The 15,780-nt window shown below is 39.9% G+C and overlaps 2 protein-coding genes across 2 annotated transcripts; one reads left to right on the top strand and one right to left on the bottom strand.

Annotated features, from left to right (window-relative positions):
* Positions 1 to 3,980: 3,980 nt before the first annotated feature.
* LOC135697680 (phospholipase A1 member A-like) lies at positions 3,981 to 5,591 on the bottom strand. Its single transcript, XM_065217453.1, has 2 exons — positions 5,543 to 5,591; positions 3,981 to 4,976 (listed from the first exon to the last, which is right to left on the bottom strand). The coding sequence occupies exons 1-2, from the start codon at positions 5,589 to 5,591 to the stop codon at positions 4,000 to 4,002; spliced, it is 1,026 nt and encodes a 341-aa protein (XP_065073525.1). The 3' UTR covers positions 3,981 to 3,999.
* Positions 5,592 to 14,408: 8,817 nt separating this feature from the next.
* LOC135697616 (beta-1,3-glucan-binding protein-like) lies at positions 14,409 to 15,702 on the top strand. Its single transcript, XM_065217399.1, has 4 exons — positions 14,409 to 14,526; positions 14,588 to 14,682; positions 14,748 to 14,902; positions 14,955 to 15,702. The coding sequence occupies exons 1-4, from the start codon at positions 14,412 to 14,414 to the stop codon at positions 15,700 to 15,702; spliced, it is 1,113 nt and encodes a 370-aa protein (XP_065073471.1). The 5' UTR covers positions 14,409 to 14,411.
* The last annotated feature ends 78 nt before the right edge of the window (positions 15,703 to 15,780 follow it).

Below are 15,780 nucleotides of genomic sequence, written 5' to 3'. Positions count from 1 at the left end.
TGAATCAATTTTCTTTTGACGATAATGAAATATATATCAATTTTAAAAGCAGAGAAAAGGGGGGAAGGGGGGGGGGGTGGTTAACAAACCAGACCTGCATTGAAGTTGGCACGGAGTGGTATCCCCTAGTTGCCTAGTGCAGCTCCACTAAAGCCCATTCCTTACTCTTTCCTCTGCCTGGATCCCCCCCGGAACCACGCTGAAGTGACTACTTCGAGGGGGCTGTGCTCATGCTCTTCTCATACTCTCAGTGCTAGTTGGCGTTGCTAGATCGCTGCTCCTCTCTCCATCCCAAGTGCCTTCCTCTGGGCACATTTAATCGACGACATTCTCCTCGTTAAGGACAGGCATCTCTTTTCGCACTGTCTCGCACCTTCGACAGTCGAAGACCACATGCTAAGGCGTTTCATCCACGTTGCGCCTCTTGATATTTCTGGGAATAGAGTTGTTCAGCATGATTCTAGCTATTGTGTTGATGGCCTTCGAAGCATTCTCACAGACATATTCGACGGTATTCCCAGGTGTTTCCCACGCGCTTCGAGGCAAAGGCGTGCGTTGGACCAAGGATGCAGCCTTGTGAAACTCCCACTGTAATCCTAATCGATCTCTGTCCCATGTCTGTCTCGTAGACCAGAACCAGGTTCTGGAAGTAACTCCTCAGAATCTTGCACAGGTAGTCAGGGACCCACATTCTATGTAGCGCTTTGGCAATGGCTTTCCAGCTGCGCTATTGAACGCATTCGTGACGTCGATCGTTATTACGGCGCAATATCGATCTCCTCTTCGCTTCTGTTTGGACGCCTTCTCGGCTCTCTCGACCATTGTCCGAAATTTCATCCACCGTTGATCTCCCTTTCCGAAATCCAAACTGCCTCTCCGACAATCCATAACAAAAGCTAATAGAGCTGATAAGGTTGAAGCATTGTCCCTTTCAATTGACGATGTTATTTATCTCCGCTGAATTTGAGAATTTGTGATGACGAAATCACTTGAAAATTGAAAGTCAATCAAAACTTTTATGTACAATTCAATAAAATATGTAATGCTCTTTTTTTATTTTCTAAAAATAAATGTTGCTGATAATGAAGCAATTTTTTTAATACAATTGCAAAAAAAAGAACAGGTTTTCCGTGGTAAAATTGATTTTTCCAGCAAACAGCAATTCAAAATAATAATTCCTACACAGCAAAAAAATAATTTTGATATCACATCAAAGTGGATGTACTTCAATCGTGTCGAAATTATGGTGTAATGATGTAATTATGGTATAATAATTGCCAAAAAGGACAAAATTATCAATAAACCAGTGCATGAACTGACGTTACGCTACTTTTATTGCATTTGTTTATTTTTGTGGCCATAAAAATTACACGAGATTGAAGTGCATCTTCTTGGGTGTAATATTAAAATTTAGTTTTTGCTGTGTAATAAGAGTATATTATATTAATGTAAATGAATTAATATGTAAAAGGTACATTGGATGAAAAACCTGTGCGTTGAATAGATTGATATTTGAATGAAAAAGCACTTAAAATTGTCAATTGTTAATTTTACCCCGTATTCAAATTTTACCCCCGCTTCCCCTAACATTCACATAACAGCGAAGTGTAAGAATAACAATTATTCGTAGCATAGAGTTTGATAATTCATGTATAACAACACAAAAATTTAGTGAAATCTGCAGGCTGACAAAATCGGGAAAAAAGTTGACAAAATCGGGGGTAGACAAAATCGGGAAAGCACTGTAGCTACATTAAGTTCCACTTTCACGCGACGTTCAATGTTTCGATTTGCTCTGTACGCATTGTTATATCCTCTTAGGGTTGATGCATATATTATGTCACGCTCTAAGGTGGGAGGGGGGTCTAAGATTTTGTGACAAGCAATGCATTAGGTATAGGAAAAAACGTCACGATAGGGAGGAGGGGGTAATTTTTTGCTAGATTTAGCGTGACATAATTAATGCATGTGCCCTAACATCATAACAAGCTATGACCGATGTGACGATTGCTTAAGCCCTGGTTAAACAAGATATGGAAATGAAATTACGTTCTCTAAATCAGTCAATAATGTAACCCAAATTGGATCAAGCGTGCACCCCAGTTTTTTTTCTAAAAATTCTATATGAAGCGTTCCGCCCGAGATCTATCAGTTATTTTCTACATTGTGGCCTGGGATAAATCGTAATGTCTTTTTCCCACGAGACTATGTTCTTGCACTCGAGTGCACGCTTTACCGACAGTATTGCTTTTCGTATGTTATATTCTAGTTTTACTGATATTTATCCAGATAGTGAGCCAAAATATTTATTTTAAGTGAGCCAAATTTTCCGGGCAAATCCATGAAAATCTCACCGAGTCTAGAAGTCAGGGCTGTCATCTGATTACTCAATGTGCGCAATGTACTAATTTTCTGAAATAAACAAAGTGCGCAAGTGTAAAACAGCGGAGAAGAGAAGACAGACATACACCCAGAAATAACGAAAGCTCAATGTGCAGCCATCGCTCCGACGGCTCCGATGCAAAGAGCGCCACTCAGTGTAGGGTTGCAAATGGGAAACCCAGCAAAAAGACAACATTATTCTTCTTTATGCCCTTCTTCTTCACCTCCTATACATGCAGTCGTGGTAACACAGAACAGATGGGGAAGTGCAAACAAATCGGTGAATCAAAAAGTGCTCGTTTCTCTGCTCAACGAGCGATGTGATGTGGTAGCGTTCCACATGGGCTTTCTATGTGCACTCACACTATCATAGCATGCTGCCTATCTTAACTGCAGGCCGAAGATGCCTTCTACCGCTAGGTGCGCTAGTGTTCGCAAATGACCAGTGGAGCCACTTTCTGATTCGAAGTTCCACTCCTGTGGTGGTAAGCAAAGTTTGCAAAGAACTCAAAGCAGACATTAGCGCTTGTTGTATTATTTTCGCTCCCTGCGTCACACGAAGTGTACCGCTCATTGTGTGAATCGCTTTCTCACAGATTAGTTGGAAAAGAATTCCGTTATTTGTTTTGCTGGATCTTATTGTTGGAAGGAGATTCTCTTATTCCCGCGGGTTTCGCGTAAGTGCCTCTGCTTACGGGCCCGTCCAACCCTTTTTGGCCCTTCATACAGCAGTATGTTGAATTCAGAATGATGACGGAATTTGATCTTGTTGTTGAGTGGAGCCGCATGCAGAACAAGACCTAAGCTAGGATGGTGGCTACTTACATACATACATACATACATACATTTAAGGCCAAAAACAAACAACAACAATACATACTCATTTTGTGTTTGTATTGCATGTACAGTCAACTCTCCAATATTAGATATTCAAGGGACCATCTACTTAGAAATACACGTCAGATTTTTTTTCAAAGATTCAAATTCACTCATATTAGCCACCCAAGCAACACACATTCATCAAAATAGGTTGCTGCAACTTGATTGTGACTGAAATAAGGTGCATACAAGTAACCACAACTGTTAAGTGACAAGTGTGCTACTAGGCACAGGAGTGGAACTTCGAATCAGAAAGTGGCTCCACTGGTCATTTGCGAACACTAGCGCACCTAGCGGTAGAAGGCATCTTCGGCCTGCAGTTAAGATAGGCAGCATGCTATGATAGTGTGAGTGCACATAGAAAGCCCATGTGGAACGCTACCACATCACATCGCTCGTTGAGCAGAGAAACGAGCACTTTTTGATTCACCGATTTGTTTGCACTTCCCCATCTGTTCTGTGTACTAGGGCAAGAACTGAATCGTCTATTCAGATGTGATTTTCAAATGAGACCGGAAAACTTCTCTTTACTTCTCTGGGTATCATTGTGCTTGCCATGGAATTTACAAGACTAATTATTATTGCTCAGAAAGCTTTCAATAACATCCTCAGTATTTCTCAAAGAATATCATTTTGAGGACAGACTTTTCATAGTAATAGACAATAAAAAGAGAGAATAAATAGTTGTGATGTTAAATTCCGAAAAGCTAACAAAAGCATTTCTAAACTAAGCTTTATTCATCCCAGCGCAAATGGTGACGCATCATTTGTCGTCAGGAAGTAAATACCGTTGACACCACGACCAAAGTTGGACGGCTGACCTCCCATGTTGGCATCCGGACCGCTAGGAGTACAAACTCCTGCCAACACCTCGTCATGATTGGCACACCGCGTTGCTCGGAACGGCACCGAAGACCGAAGTGATTCTATATAGAATGTTGGTGCCCGTCCGTGGGCACAACCTCCGGCAACATCAGTTCCACATCCGGGTTGAGTACGTCCTCCGTTGGGGTAGAAGTTTGACTGACCCAACGGCTCATTGATTCCCAACAATCCTGCATTGGTCATTATCGTTTCCACGTAGAGACCATCCTGAGGGGAAACCGCATCATTCTGTCCAGCGGAGAACAGTGGGCCGGCCGGATCCAGAGCAATGATCGAATTAATGTGGCCTCCATGGTGCTTTCCAGCGTTTCCAGCGACGTGGGCTCCCAAACTGAACCCAATCACGTAAATATTGTTCACATTAGCTCCCGTCAGTTCAATCAGTCGATCGATCAACCGCCCAACTCCGAATCCAGCAGGTCCAACGGCATTTCGGGACGTGATGTAGTTCGGATTTACGGCAGCTACACTCCAATCGACGGCGATCATATTGAAATCACCAATGGCGAGCATCTCATCGCGGGTGCGGGTATTCAAACCATCGCCTCCGTTGCCGTTCCATCCGTGGATGGTGAACCGGGTAGGGTGTGCTGGATTGAAGTTTGAACCGGTGATCGAGGCCGGGTTATTGATGTCCAAAATCTGAGCCTGGGTTGGATTGCTTCGAGTAAATAGACGGAATTCGATATCACTCTCCGGGTTGAAAAGAATCTCCGGATCGGAGGGATCTGCTTCTGGCAGGTTGTACGGGTTGATGTTAACCAAGTGTAGGTGACCGTCCGAATTGGGTACCAGCTGCCAGTTGGCCTGATCCAATGGAAAGGCGGCGGCTGAAAGTTGGGGTTTTGAAGAAAATTACTCGAACAAATATTGGTAGAAGTGAAATTACCAACTGCTAAAAGACCTAAAAGTGTTAATTTGTAAACAAACATCATGAAGATTGCGGGTTTGCTACTGAACCAAGCCGTTGGTCAGCAATGAGCTTTTATAGATCAATTAACACATTACAATCATCTATTATCAACCCCCTGGGTGAGTGGGAAACCCGTTTGCGATACAAGATAAGCCATATTATGACGCCTTTTCAAAATCAGCGTTGCTGAATGATAACCAATTTTCTTCGATTTTATTTATGTATTTTATACGTATAAAAAGGGCCGATGCATTCACGTACACACTTAATCTAGCTCGGTAAAATCTCCAACAGCCGATTACCTCGGCATTTACTTTTCCTGATATCTCAGCAAAATGTTATTTGTTAGCTGAGTCTCGGCAATTATTTTACTGAATCTCAGCAAAGCAAATTGCAGAATCACTCGGCTGTTGGAATCTCGGCGAAAACAATTAAGCGTGTAGTCCATTTATAAAAGGCAACGGGCTCACTTTGTCGAGGTACCATATTTGTTTACGTTGAAGCGGATCTCTTGATCGATCGGGAACATCATTTTTCTTAAGGTTAAAACTGCATTCTCTACACGGGAAAAAAAGAGTTCCCATATTCGTGAACCACAGCCGTGGACCATAGTTCACGGTGTATATTTGAGAAAATTTTGTTCTGGATAGTTGGCCGTGATTTTTAGTTCATGGTCCGTTCCCATTTTCGGGAACGGATTTTTTTTTCCGAGTAATTTATCAGAAACTCTTGATCGGATTTATAATACGGTAGAACTTATCAATAAAGTTATTTATACTGTTTGGCCATGTCCATTAGAGTGATGCAAAATTTGAAATTTTCGCTCCACAATACTGAAACGATTCCAAATCGGATCCTGATTAACCTCTCAAAATTTGAACCCATTTGGTGAGAAACTGAGATGGCACAAACCATTTGAAGTTTGTATGGGAATTACTATGGTAAAACCAAGATTTTTGTTCATGTCTATCTAATAATTCACCATATCGGTCTGCTTCAAAAACTTTCAACTTTGCTTACAGTAAATTTTCCCAGCTACGACTTTGCTGAAGATCACTTTTTGATTAAATAGAAGGATCGAAAGTTATAAATGGTTCAATTCGCTGATGTCTTATGATCATGCTCAATCAACGTCTCAGCAGGCAACATTGGTGTTTCTGGGGTGTTGAATAGGACACAAAAATCATGGCTACTATGTCACACTGCAAAATACAGTGTTGCCTACAGAGCAGCTGCTTGATCATGTCATAAGTTTACCAATCTCTTAAATAATTAATAACTTTTTCCTGCCTCGTTTTACATAGAAACGATCTTGAGCAAAGTTGTAGCTGAGAAAATTTTCTATAAGAATGGCTATCGAACTGTTTCGCAGCTCAATATGGAAAAAGACTAGAAGGAAATGAACCAAAAGTTGAGATTTCCCGTAGTAATTAACATGTAAACTTCAAATGGCTTGTGCGAAGTCTGTTTCAAACCAAATGAGTTGTAACTTTGGGAGGATAATCAGGACCCGATTTGAAACCATTTAAGCACTGTGGAGCGAAAAAGTCAAATTTTGCATCAGTCTAATGTCCATATCTTCATGCAAATGTCGTGTAGGCACTATAGACAAGAAAAGATATATTTATAAAAGTATTTGCCAGGTAAAAGTTATAAAATTTATAAGATTTACAAGCGGGCGGTGCTGCAGCTGCGGAGGATTCTGTATCTTGGTGTAGAATGTTTGTCAGATTATTGTCAGAAGTACGCGTATATTTTGAAAGCGAAGAGTGAAAGTGAAAAAAAGTGTATGTAGGAATATGCTTATCTAGATTTATTTAATAAAAAACAAATAGAAAAATCATTAGAAATCAGAGAGATGATTTTATTTTCTGACGAAATGCTCGTGTCTCTTTGTATTGTTTTTGTACAATGTATGAATATTATTTTTGTGGGTATACGAATGTTTCGTACTACTTGCAGTCCTTGGATTTTTTCACACGAATAATTCGTATTTATACTACGAAGTATTCGTTCTCAATACGAAATAAAATCAGTACCAAATGTGACAGTTTAAACGAAACTAGCTTCATACATTGTACGGAATTATTTCGTTGCAGATAACAACGAATATATTCCTAGAATAAACGATTGATTTCGTTGTATAAACTTAATTATATTTTCAGTGTGACTGTTATTTGCCGCTGACATACGGTTTCGAAACCGAAGAGGAACCTTTATTTGAACTAAGATAAAGGGTGATACGGTCAAAATTTGGTCAATATCAACTTGACGTATTTCTTTCAATTTTGCATTTAAAAAACCTGAACACCCCTCATTTTGAAGGTGTGTGTGTGTAGAATGTTGCTCTTATTTTGATTTTGGAATTCACTCTTCAGTTGTCAAAATGCCGTCCAAGCAAGAAGAGCAGCGTATCAAAATTTTGCTCGCGCATCGCGAAAATCCGAGCTACTCGCACGCAAAGTTGGCAAAATCGCTAAAAGTTGCCAAATCAACCGTTACAAATGTAATTAAAGTGTTTGGGGAACGTTTGTCGACAGCCAGGAAGTCTGGATCGGGGGGAAATCGAAAACCGGAAGCCGCTGAGACGACAAAGAGAGTTGCCGGTAGTTTCAAGCGAAACCCTAACCTCTCTCTCCGAGATGCCGCATATAAGCTGGATGTATCGTCTACAACCGTGCATCGAGCCAAAAAACGAGCCGGACTATCGACTTACAAGAAGGTAGTGACTCCAAATCGCGATGATAAACAAAATACGACGGCCAAAGCGCGATCCCGGAGGCTGTACACGACGATGCTGACGAAGTTTGACTGCGTGGTAATGGACGACGAAACCTACGTCAAAGCCGACTACAAGCAGCTTCCGCGACAGGAGTTTTATACGGCAAAAGGAAGGGGAAAGGTAGCAGATGTTTTCAAGCACATGAAACTGTCAAAGTTCGCAAAGAAATATCTGGTTTGGCAAGCCATCTGTACCTGTGGCTTGAAAAGCAGCATTTTCATAGCTTCCGGGACTGTCAACCAAGAAATTTACGTGAAAGAGTGTTTGAATAAACGTCTGCTGCCTTTCCTGAAGAAACACGGTTGTTCCGTACTGTTTTGGCCGGATTTGGCATCTTGCCATTACGGTAAAAAGGCCATGGAGTGGTACGCCACCAACAACGTGCAGGTGGTTCCCAAGGACAAGAACCCTCCCAACACGCCAGAGCTCCGCCCAATTGAGAAATACTGGGCTATTGTCAAGCGGAACCTAAAGAAGACCAAAAAAACTGCTAAGGGCGAGCAGCAGTTCAAGGCAAACTGGCTTTCTGCGGCGAAGAAGGTGGACAAGGTGGCTGTACAAAATCTGATGGCAGGGGTCAAGCGTAAGGCCCGGCAATTCGGATTTGGAAAAGCGGAAGCCTAACTGAATATTTTTCCTGAATTTTATACTAATTGAACTTGAAAAAGAAATTTAATTTGATTTTTTAAATAAACGATTTCTCCGATTTACACGCGTTTTCTTGACCAAATTTTGACTGATTCACCCTTTATTCCATTGTTCGTCGTATTCGTGTCAAGACATTGCATGTTGCTGGACCTGATACTTCGCTACCTACACTCGGATCTTGCAATCGACTGCCGCCGATTATCTGTTATCCCAAGCCGGAGGATCACTACATTTGGGCACCCCAAACTGGTTCTACATAGAACGGGACTAGTTTATGTTGATCCCCATCAAGCGAACCGTCTTTGATTGGAACTACAATGCAACAATAGCACGGATGCTTCCTGTGGATTCATTTGGACTAAATTAGTGAGATCTAGAGTCGGTGTATAATGAGTCACGCCAAGAGAAAAACAGTTGAACTCGCATCACGGTTTTTCGAAAGATTCCCTTTCTTTTAACTTGGCAACAGAGGACTTCTGCACCAACTTCAAATGACTTCTAGCGAGGAAAAAAAATTAACGGCTGTAGTGAATCATTATATCAGTGATTTTGTCGAATTATCTTAAGGAAAAATAGTAGAAATTGTCATTACTGATCATTACAAAACGTATCGCATGACAAATGTAATGCTCACTGCGTGTATATGATAATTTCTTCGGTTATATTTAATATTTAATTGCAATACCTTTCGTGGACCTTTCATAGCATCGGTATGCTTGTTTACTTTGCACGATAGGTAGCCGGTTTGTCAGTTCAATAGGTAGACTTGGCTTCACTCTTGGCGTGACTCATTATACACCGACTCTAGTGAGATCGTATCTAATTTTATCTAAATTTACAAAATTCTCTTAAATTTGACAGATTCTTAATGGAGTTGCATGCTTCCCATTTTTCGTGGCTTTGAAATCATCACTGAACGCCAAATGGATTGTCTGCACATTTTTGAACATGTGGTGGAAATTACTGTAAATCATATATGTTAGGGGGGGGTCAGCCTAAGGGAATCAAAGGATTTGATGACTGGACGAGGGTTCGTGGATTTGCCAGTCCGTTGTCACGTGATTACAGATGGCAATCTGGTCGTTTTGTCTTCAAAGGTCTTCAAATAAGCTGATTCACCCTGCTGCAACAAACTATCAGGCAGAACTTTACAACCGGTAAAGTATCTGCAGACATTGGTAACCCTTGCACTGATGGTGAGTTCCATTTATATCACATCACATCATATATTATTCAAACATATATTATTCAAACTTCAAATCTCCGCGTACATCGTACGGGTTAGGCAAAGAGTGTGCGTTTGACTTGCACTGTCGCATTAATGGCCCTTCGCTCATTTTCAACTTCTATTCAATTTTCATACTGCCGTACTCCAATGGAACTATCTACCTACCCTCTTCTTATACCATTCTCTAGCTAATAAATTATCACACTAAAGCTTCATGTTAGATAGCATTTCCAACCAACTCTGAACTTTTCTTATATAAACATATAAATAACATAGCATTTTATAAAATTAGGCACACGTTTATTTAATACGCAATTTTCCACCGAGTTCATTAAGAAATATCAAATCAACCACTATTACCTTGCACTTCAGCCGATAAGCGCTGAATCATTTTCTCAGTGAAGTTTATCCAAAGGTATCTCTCTTTCATGAAATTTAAATTTAAATTTTCAATTTAATTTAAATGAACTTCAGAATTCAACAGGCATTGTGACTACTTTTCCGAGTCACAAGGAGGCACAAGGAATCAAAAATATCTCCAAATGACAAAATGATAAGCGTTCAACGAACCGAATGATAACGCTATGTCAGAAGTAGAAAGCAATAATGATATAATCTTCTTCCTTTTTTTCATGACAAGCAGCCCGTGCGACAGAGCTCACTCAGAAGGTAGAAGGAAACGAGCAAATTGTTGGCAAGCTGCTTCACGAAGTAAAGCTGAACATGATACACGTTAATGGGAATTTTTTGTTATGTCTTTTCTCGATTCAGATCAAGCTATGTCCTCATCCGTGTATATTGCAACAAAGCAGGCAAGCAATATATAATTATCCTTCTACCACTCCGATCGAGCTATGTTACAGAGCGAGTTTGTCATGGTAGTCGTAGCAACCGTTTTGTCTGTATCGTTGGTTGCTATATATGTTTGGATTCGCTGACAAGGCATAAAAAGTAACAAGGACTAAAATGTGTTCCTTTGATTACAGAAAAATCCGGTTCCCCTAGTTTGAAGTTGTCAGGACTAGGGTTCGTAGGTAGATCTTATACCAGTAACGCACCACGAAAAGATGATCTACCAGCGTTATATTGTTTTTCTGAAAATAATATGTTTCAAAGAATAAGAGTTACAATACATAAGCATATCAAATAAATAATCAACAATTGGTTTACCATGGCTTAAAGTATCATAACAAAGTTTATCAAACCTAACCAAATTAGTTTATTAAAACTATTATATTTAGCTACTTACTGTATATATATATATATATATATATATATATATATATATATATATATGGTATAAAGACTGATGCATAATGCAATAATTTATTAAAATTTCCAGCCTACACCTTGAATATTCAAATATAACCTTATATCAATTGATAATTTGATCTAGATATAAATAATTTTACGTTTACATCCATTGCATGACCGTCTTAAATGGTTATTTTTTATTTTCGTATATATATATACATGTCTTTACTAATCATAAACGGTGGGATCTTCTTTCCATTTATTGGGGCGTCCCATTTTTCCAATAAAATCAAATTTTGGAAGCGCTTGAAGGAAATTGACGGGCTGGTTGAAAATGGCCAACTAATTAGCACATTTATAATTCGAAATTTCCGAAGTGTTATACCTAGTTTTAAGATTTTCAACCATATTGCCAATAAAGAAAGTTATTTACGATACTGTCAAAAAATTCCGAAATAATAGACTTCGGAAATTTCGAATTATAAATGTGCTAATTAGTTGGTCAATTTCAACCAGCCTGTCAATTTTTGACAAGCACTTCCAATAATTTAATATTAGGTACACGCAAAATTCAGCATGTTTGTAGTTCTGTGTAAAAAAATTTCAGCTCAATTGATCATAACAAAACATAGTTGCAACATAACAAAGTTGGCTAGTTTGTATGAAAATCGGCCTCTAGACATGTGCACGGGTGAACTTTAGTTCATCTACTGAATTTTTTTTGACAAAACAGCGGGGCCCTGTTTACTAAAAATGAACACATGAATAATGCTCGCGTAACATTTGAAAAGGACCTATCATCTTTTGTAAATAATTTGCTAGGTCCTTTTCACGAGAACCGAAGTACGCCCACGCAAACCAAGAGCACTATCGGGAAGGGGAGAATTTCCTCTGCCCTATGGTGTTGTTAGTTTGCGGTTCGCGCGAAAAAGTGTTAACAAGTTTTGCGTACATAAGTTGATAGACCCGTTGCAAATGTTACGTGAGTATTATTCATGTGTTCATTTTTAGTAAACAGGGCCCCGCTGTTGTGTCACTTTTTGTCGAGTGAGTGAACTCAAATCCATCCGTGCACTCGTCTATTGTGCTTATTTAAAGGCCACCACTGTACATGTACATATATTGCTGTCAACGAGGTTTATTCTGTAGAGATGTGCGTCTAGCGAGTAGTGGTTGGACATAAGTCTTGACATCACGCGAATGAATCCCAGACTTACATCCACACCTTTGAACCACGCTCTCGAAGAAACATTTGGTGTAATCGAATGTAACCACCGCCCAAGAGAGTTACTTGTCCAACTTGTCGTTTTGCCAACTTAAAAGTGAACTCTGACGTACTAATGGGAAAAATTCATCATGTGAAATTCTTCTATCATAAATTTCGCCTTGTTGTGCACCCACCTTTGTGTGAGAGTCTGCCTTTCCATTGAATAGACTTCTCTGACGTTTATGAATTGCACAAGTATTAGTGCAGAACTTTGGGTGAATTCAAAGGTTTTCTTGCACTAATACTTATAATTTACCACAAGTTCTGCACTAATACTTGTGCATTTCACAAACGTCAGAGAAGTCTATGGGATTGAGCAATAGACTTCTCTGACGTTTGTGTATTGCACAAGTATTAGTACAGAACTTTGGGTAAAATCAAAAATTTCTTTGCACTAATACCTATAATTTACTCAAAGCTCTGCAGTAATACTTGTGCATTTTACAAACGTCAGAGAAGACTTTGCGAGGGGACCCATACAAAGGTAATCATATATGATCTTTCGACCAGCAAACTCATCTGTTCCCTATCTTTGAAAGGAAATAAGATGAGTGCCTACCTTGTTTTATCGACCGAATAGCCTCAATCGAACTGAGACTATGCGAGAAGATGAATGAAGATGGTCTGTACGGGCATGTCGAAAATCATCCCCAACACGACGTTGATTGCTGCTAGCTCAGGAACATAAACGGAACAAGGTTCCTGAAGTTTCCGGGAGGCGATTGAGTATTCATTGAAGACACCGAAGCCAGTGGATCCATCAATGCGTGATCCATTAGTGAGAAATCTTCTATTGCAATTGACTTGTTGGTACTTTTCAGCAAAAATACGGGGATTCACACATTTCTGGAGTCCTTTTTGATTGTGTCGTATGTTACAAATGTAAGCAAATTGACATTTTAATGCTACCAGCCACTACTCTGCTTACTCTTCCTTGAGGCAAAATTTAGATCCACTACTTTATTTCTGTTTCAATTGCTAATAAGAAAACTATTTGTCGTATGTGCCAACCGATCAAAACATAGCTAACCTAAATTCTATGGAGATGTCAATCATCGTATGTAACAAATTTGACAGAAGCGTAAAAACTGTACATACGACCTGTTGTTTTCCCTAATAATAGTGCAAATTTTGCAAATCTTCAATGTAAAACGGTTATGGATAGTCCACAAAATTATAACTACGCTTTTCGTGAGATATTACTAATTGTAATACTTTTTTAAACCGCTAAAATGCTCACGGTCTAATGTAACACCACGGCATGCAAAAGGTCGTATAATATTGGTTGGTTAAAAAACGTTTATTTTTTAACATGAACGATATCAATACCATAGAGGTAACTCTAAGACCACTGGGTCCCGAAGAAAATCATTATTATTTTTGGCTCACTCAGTACCAGAACAACGGTCCCAAGCAGTCCCAAGCTATTTCACTCACCCCTGCATGTTCTGCATGAATCCACACACCCCTGATGTTATCTGTCAAACTTTCATAGCGAATCAAAACAAACATAGTGTAGTAATAGAATTTCAACTAGAATAGGGTACGTTAATCGTTTGCTTGGGACCAATAGGCTACTAAAGTGGTGACCCAATTTAAAATCGTTAGTTTCGTATTGATTGTTGTCAATACCTTACTCAGTCGATAGAAGCACTGCTGAGATATTAGTAAATTGGAATTTGGAATGAATTATCTATTATCTATTATCTATTTCATTGAAAATAGAAACCATGTTTTGTTCACCAAAACAAAACACCACGTTTCTCTAATTGACACAAATGGTACACACGACCCTATCAAAATGGACTCCAGATTTCAGATTTCAAACTTTTGGCCAACTTTTTGGATGAAATACTCCTATGTGCGGCAGTGGCGACTGTACTTCTGGTGATTCCACATTTACTCCGTTGCTGTTACGACACGTCATGACTTACTTCCCAAAAGATCTCGTGTGACTCAAATTGTCGCTTCAATAGCGATCCACACAATCCGATGTCGGCAGGGAAATATTGAATATTCGAATAGATGATTACTCTCTTTTTAATTTAAACAGGAAAAGCCCACCATTGCCAATTGTTCAAACATTATATGACAGGTTGAGCAACATGCAGTTCAAAGCAACCGTATAAGAACTTCCGAACGGTAAAGAATTAAATTCAGTAGCGTTACAACGATGAAGAGATCTCGAACTTTGTTACCCATCGTCTTCGTTCTGTTCCAGGCAGCAGGAAAAAGTTCAGCTTGCCAGCAAACGCCCACGTCAGTCTCTGGTTTCAAAGCCCCTCGCGGTAAGCGCATAACTAATTATAATTTATCGAAAACAAACATCAATCTATTTGCTTACTGTAGGTCGCATTTGCTCCGGACAATTGATATTCGAAGATAACTTCAATTGGTTGGACAGATCCGTCTGGGAACATGAAAACTCACTAGGTGGTGGAGGCGTGAGTTCGATAAAATAAACCTCCAAAGCTTCTGTATTTCTTTATAAAAAATATATTTGTTTTAGAATAACGAATTCCAATGGTACTCTGGTTCAGGTCGCAATTCCTACATAAAGGATAAACATCTGTACCTCCGTCCCACGTTGACGTCAATTGAATACGGAGAAGAGTTTTTGAAAAGTGGAGTTATCAATCTCAATGAAGGACCCCGGGATCAGAGGTAATTCCATATTTTTTGATGATCGCAGGAACTAGATGTCCATCAATTGCAGATGCACGGACGCTCCCGGCTGGGCAGAGGTAATAAACGGTTGCTATCGACGAGGCAGTCCAGATCGCATCCTGAACCCGGTTAAAAGTGCGCGTCTTCGGACGGTGAATTCGTTCGCTTTCAAATATGGGAAGTTGGAGATTAATGCCAAGCTACCGCTGGGTGACTGGATATGGCCCGCCTTATGGTTGCTTCCGAAAGGGGATACCTACGGGTATTGGCCTAAATCGGGTGAAATAGATCTCATGGAGTCACGAGGAAATCGTAATCTCATGCAAAACAACGAGAACATTGGCGTTAAGAAAGTGTCTTCGTGTCTACATTTTGGAGACAGTCCAAATCTCCGCAGTTCCCAGTGTGGATCAACAAGCGGAGATCGCTTCGGTACGACGTTCAACAGATATCAACTAACCTGGACGAAGAATGTTATTCAGTTCGGAATCAACGATAGGATTTATCGCACCATCACTCCATACGAGGGCTTCTGGAAGCTTGGTGGATTCAATTTCAACCCTTGGCCTCAGGGAAGCAAGATGGCGCCATTCGATCGCGAGTTTTACGTAGTCATGAACGTAGCAGTTGGTGGTGATTACTTTCCTGATAATACATGGAATCCGCAAGCGAAGCCATGGCGCCAAGGTGCTCCAAGTGCGATGACCGACTTCTATAAATCAAGATCCAATTGGTACAGCACGTGGGGTGAAGATGCTGCCTTACAAGTCGATTATGTAAGAGTTTGGGCCGCTTAGACGAATAAACAACAAAACGGTAGACGAAACTCGATTAATTATCATTGCCGTCAAATTAAACTACCTTATCATGTCTCA

Source organism: Ochlerotatus camptorhynchus, unplaced genomic scaffold (assembly GCF_037179485.1).
Source record: "Ochlerotatus camptorhynchus isolate MF236.1 unplaced genomic scaffold, CSIRO-AGI_Acam_v1.1 ptg000077l, whole genome shotgun sequence".
Classification (NCBI taxonomy): Eukaryota; Metazoa; Arthropoda; class Insecta; order Diptera; family Culicidae; genus Ochlerotatus; species Ochlerotatus camptorhynchus.
Note: the sequence above shows the minus strand (reverse complement) of the source record. Positions and strands in the feature narration are given on the sequence as shown.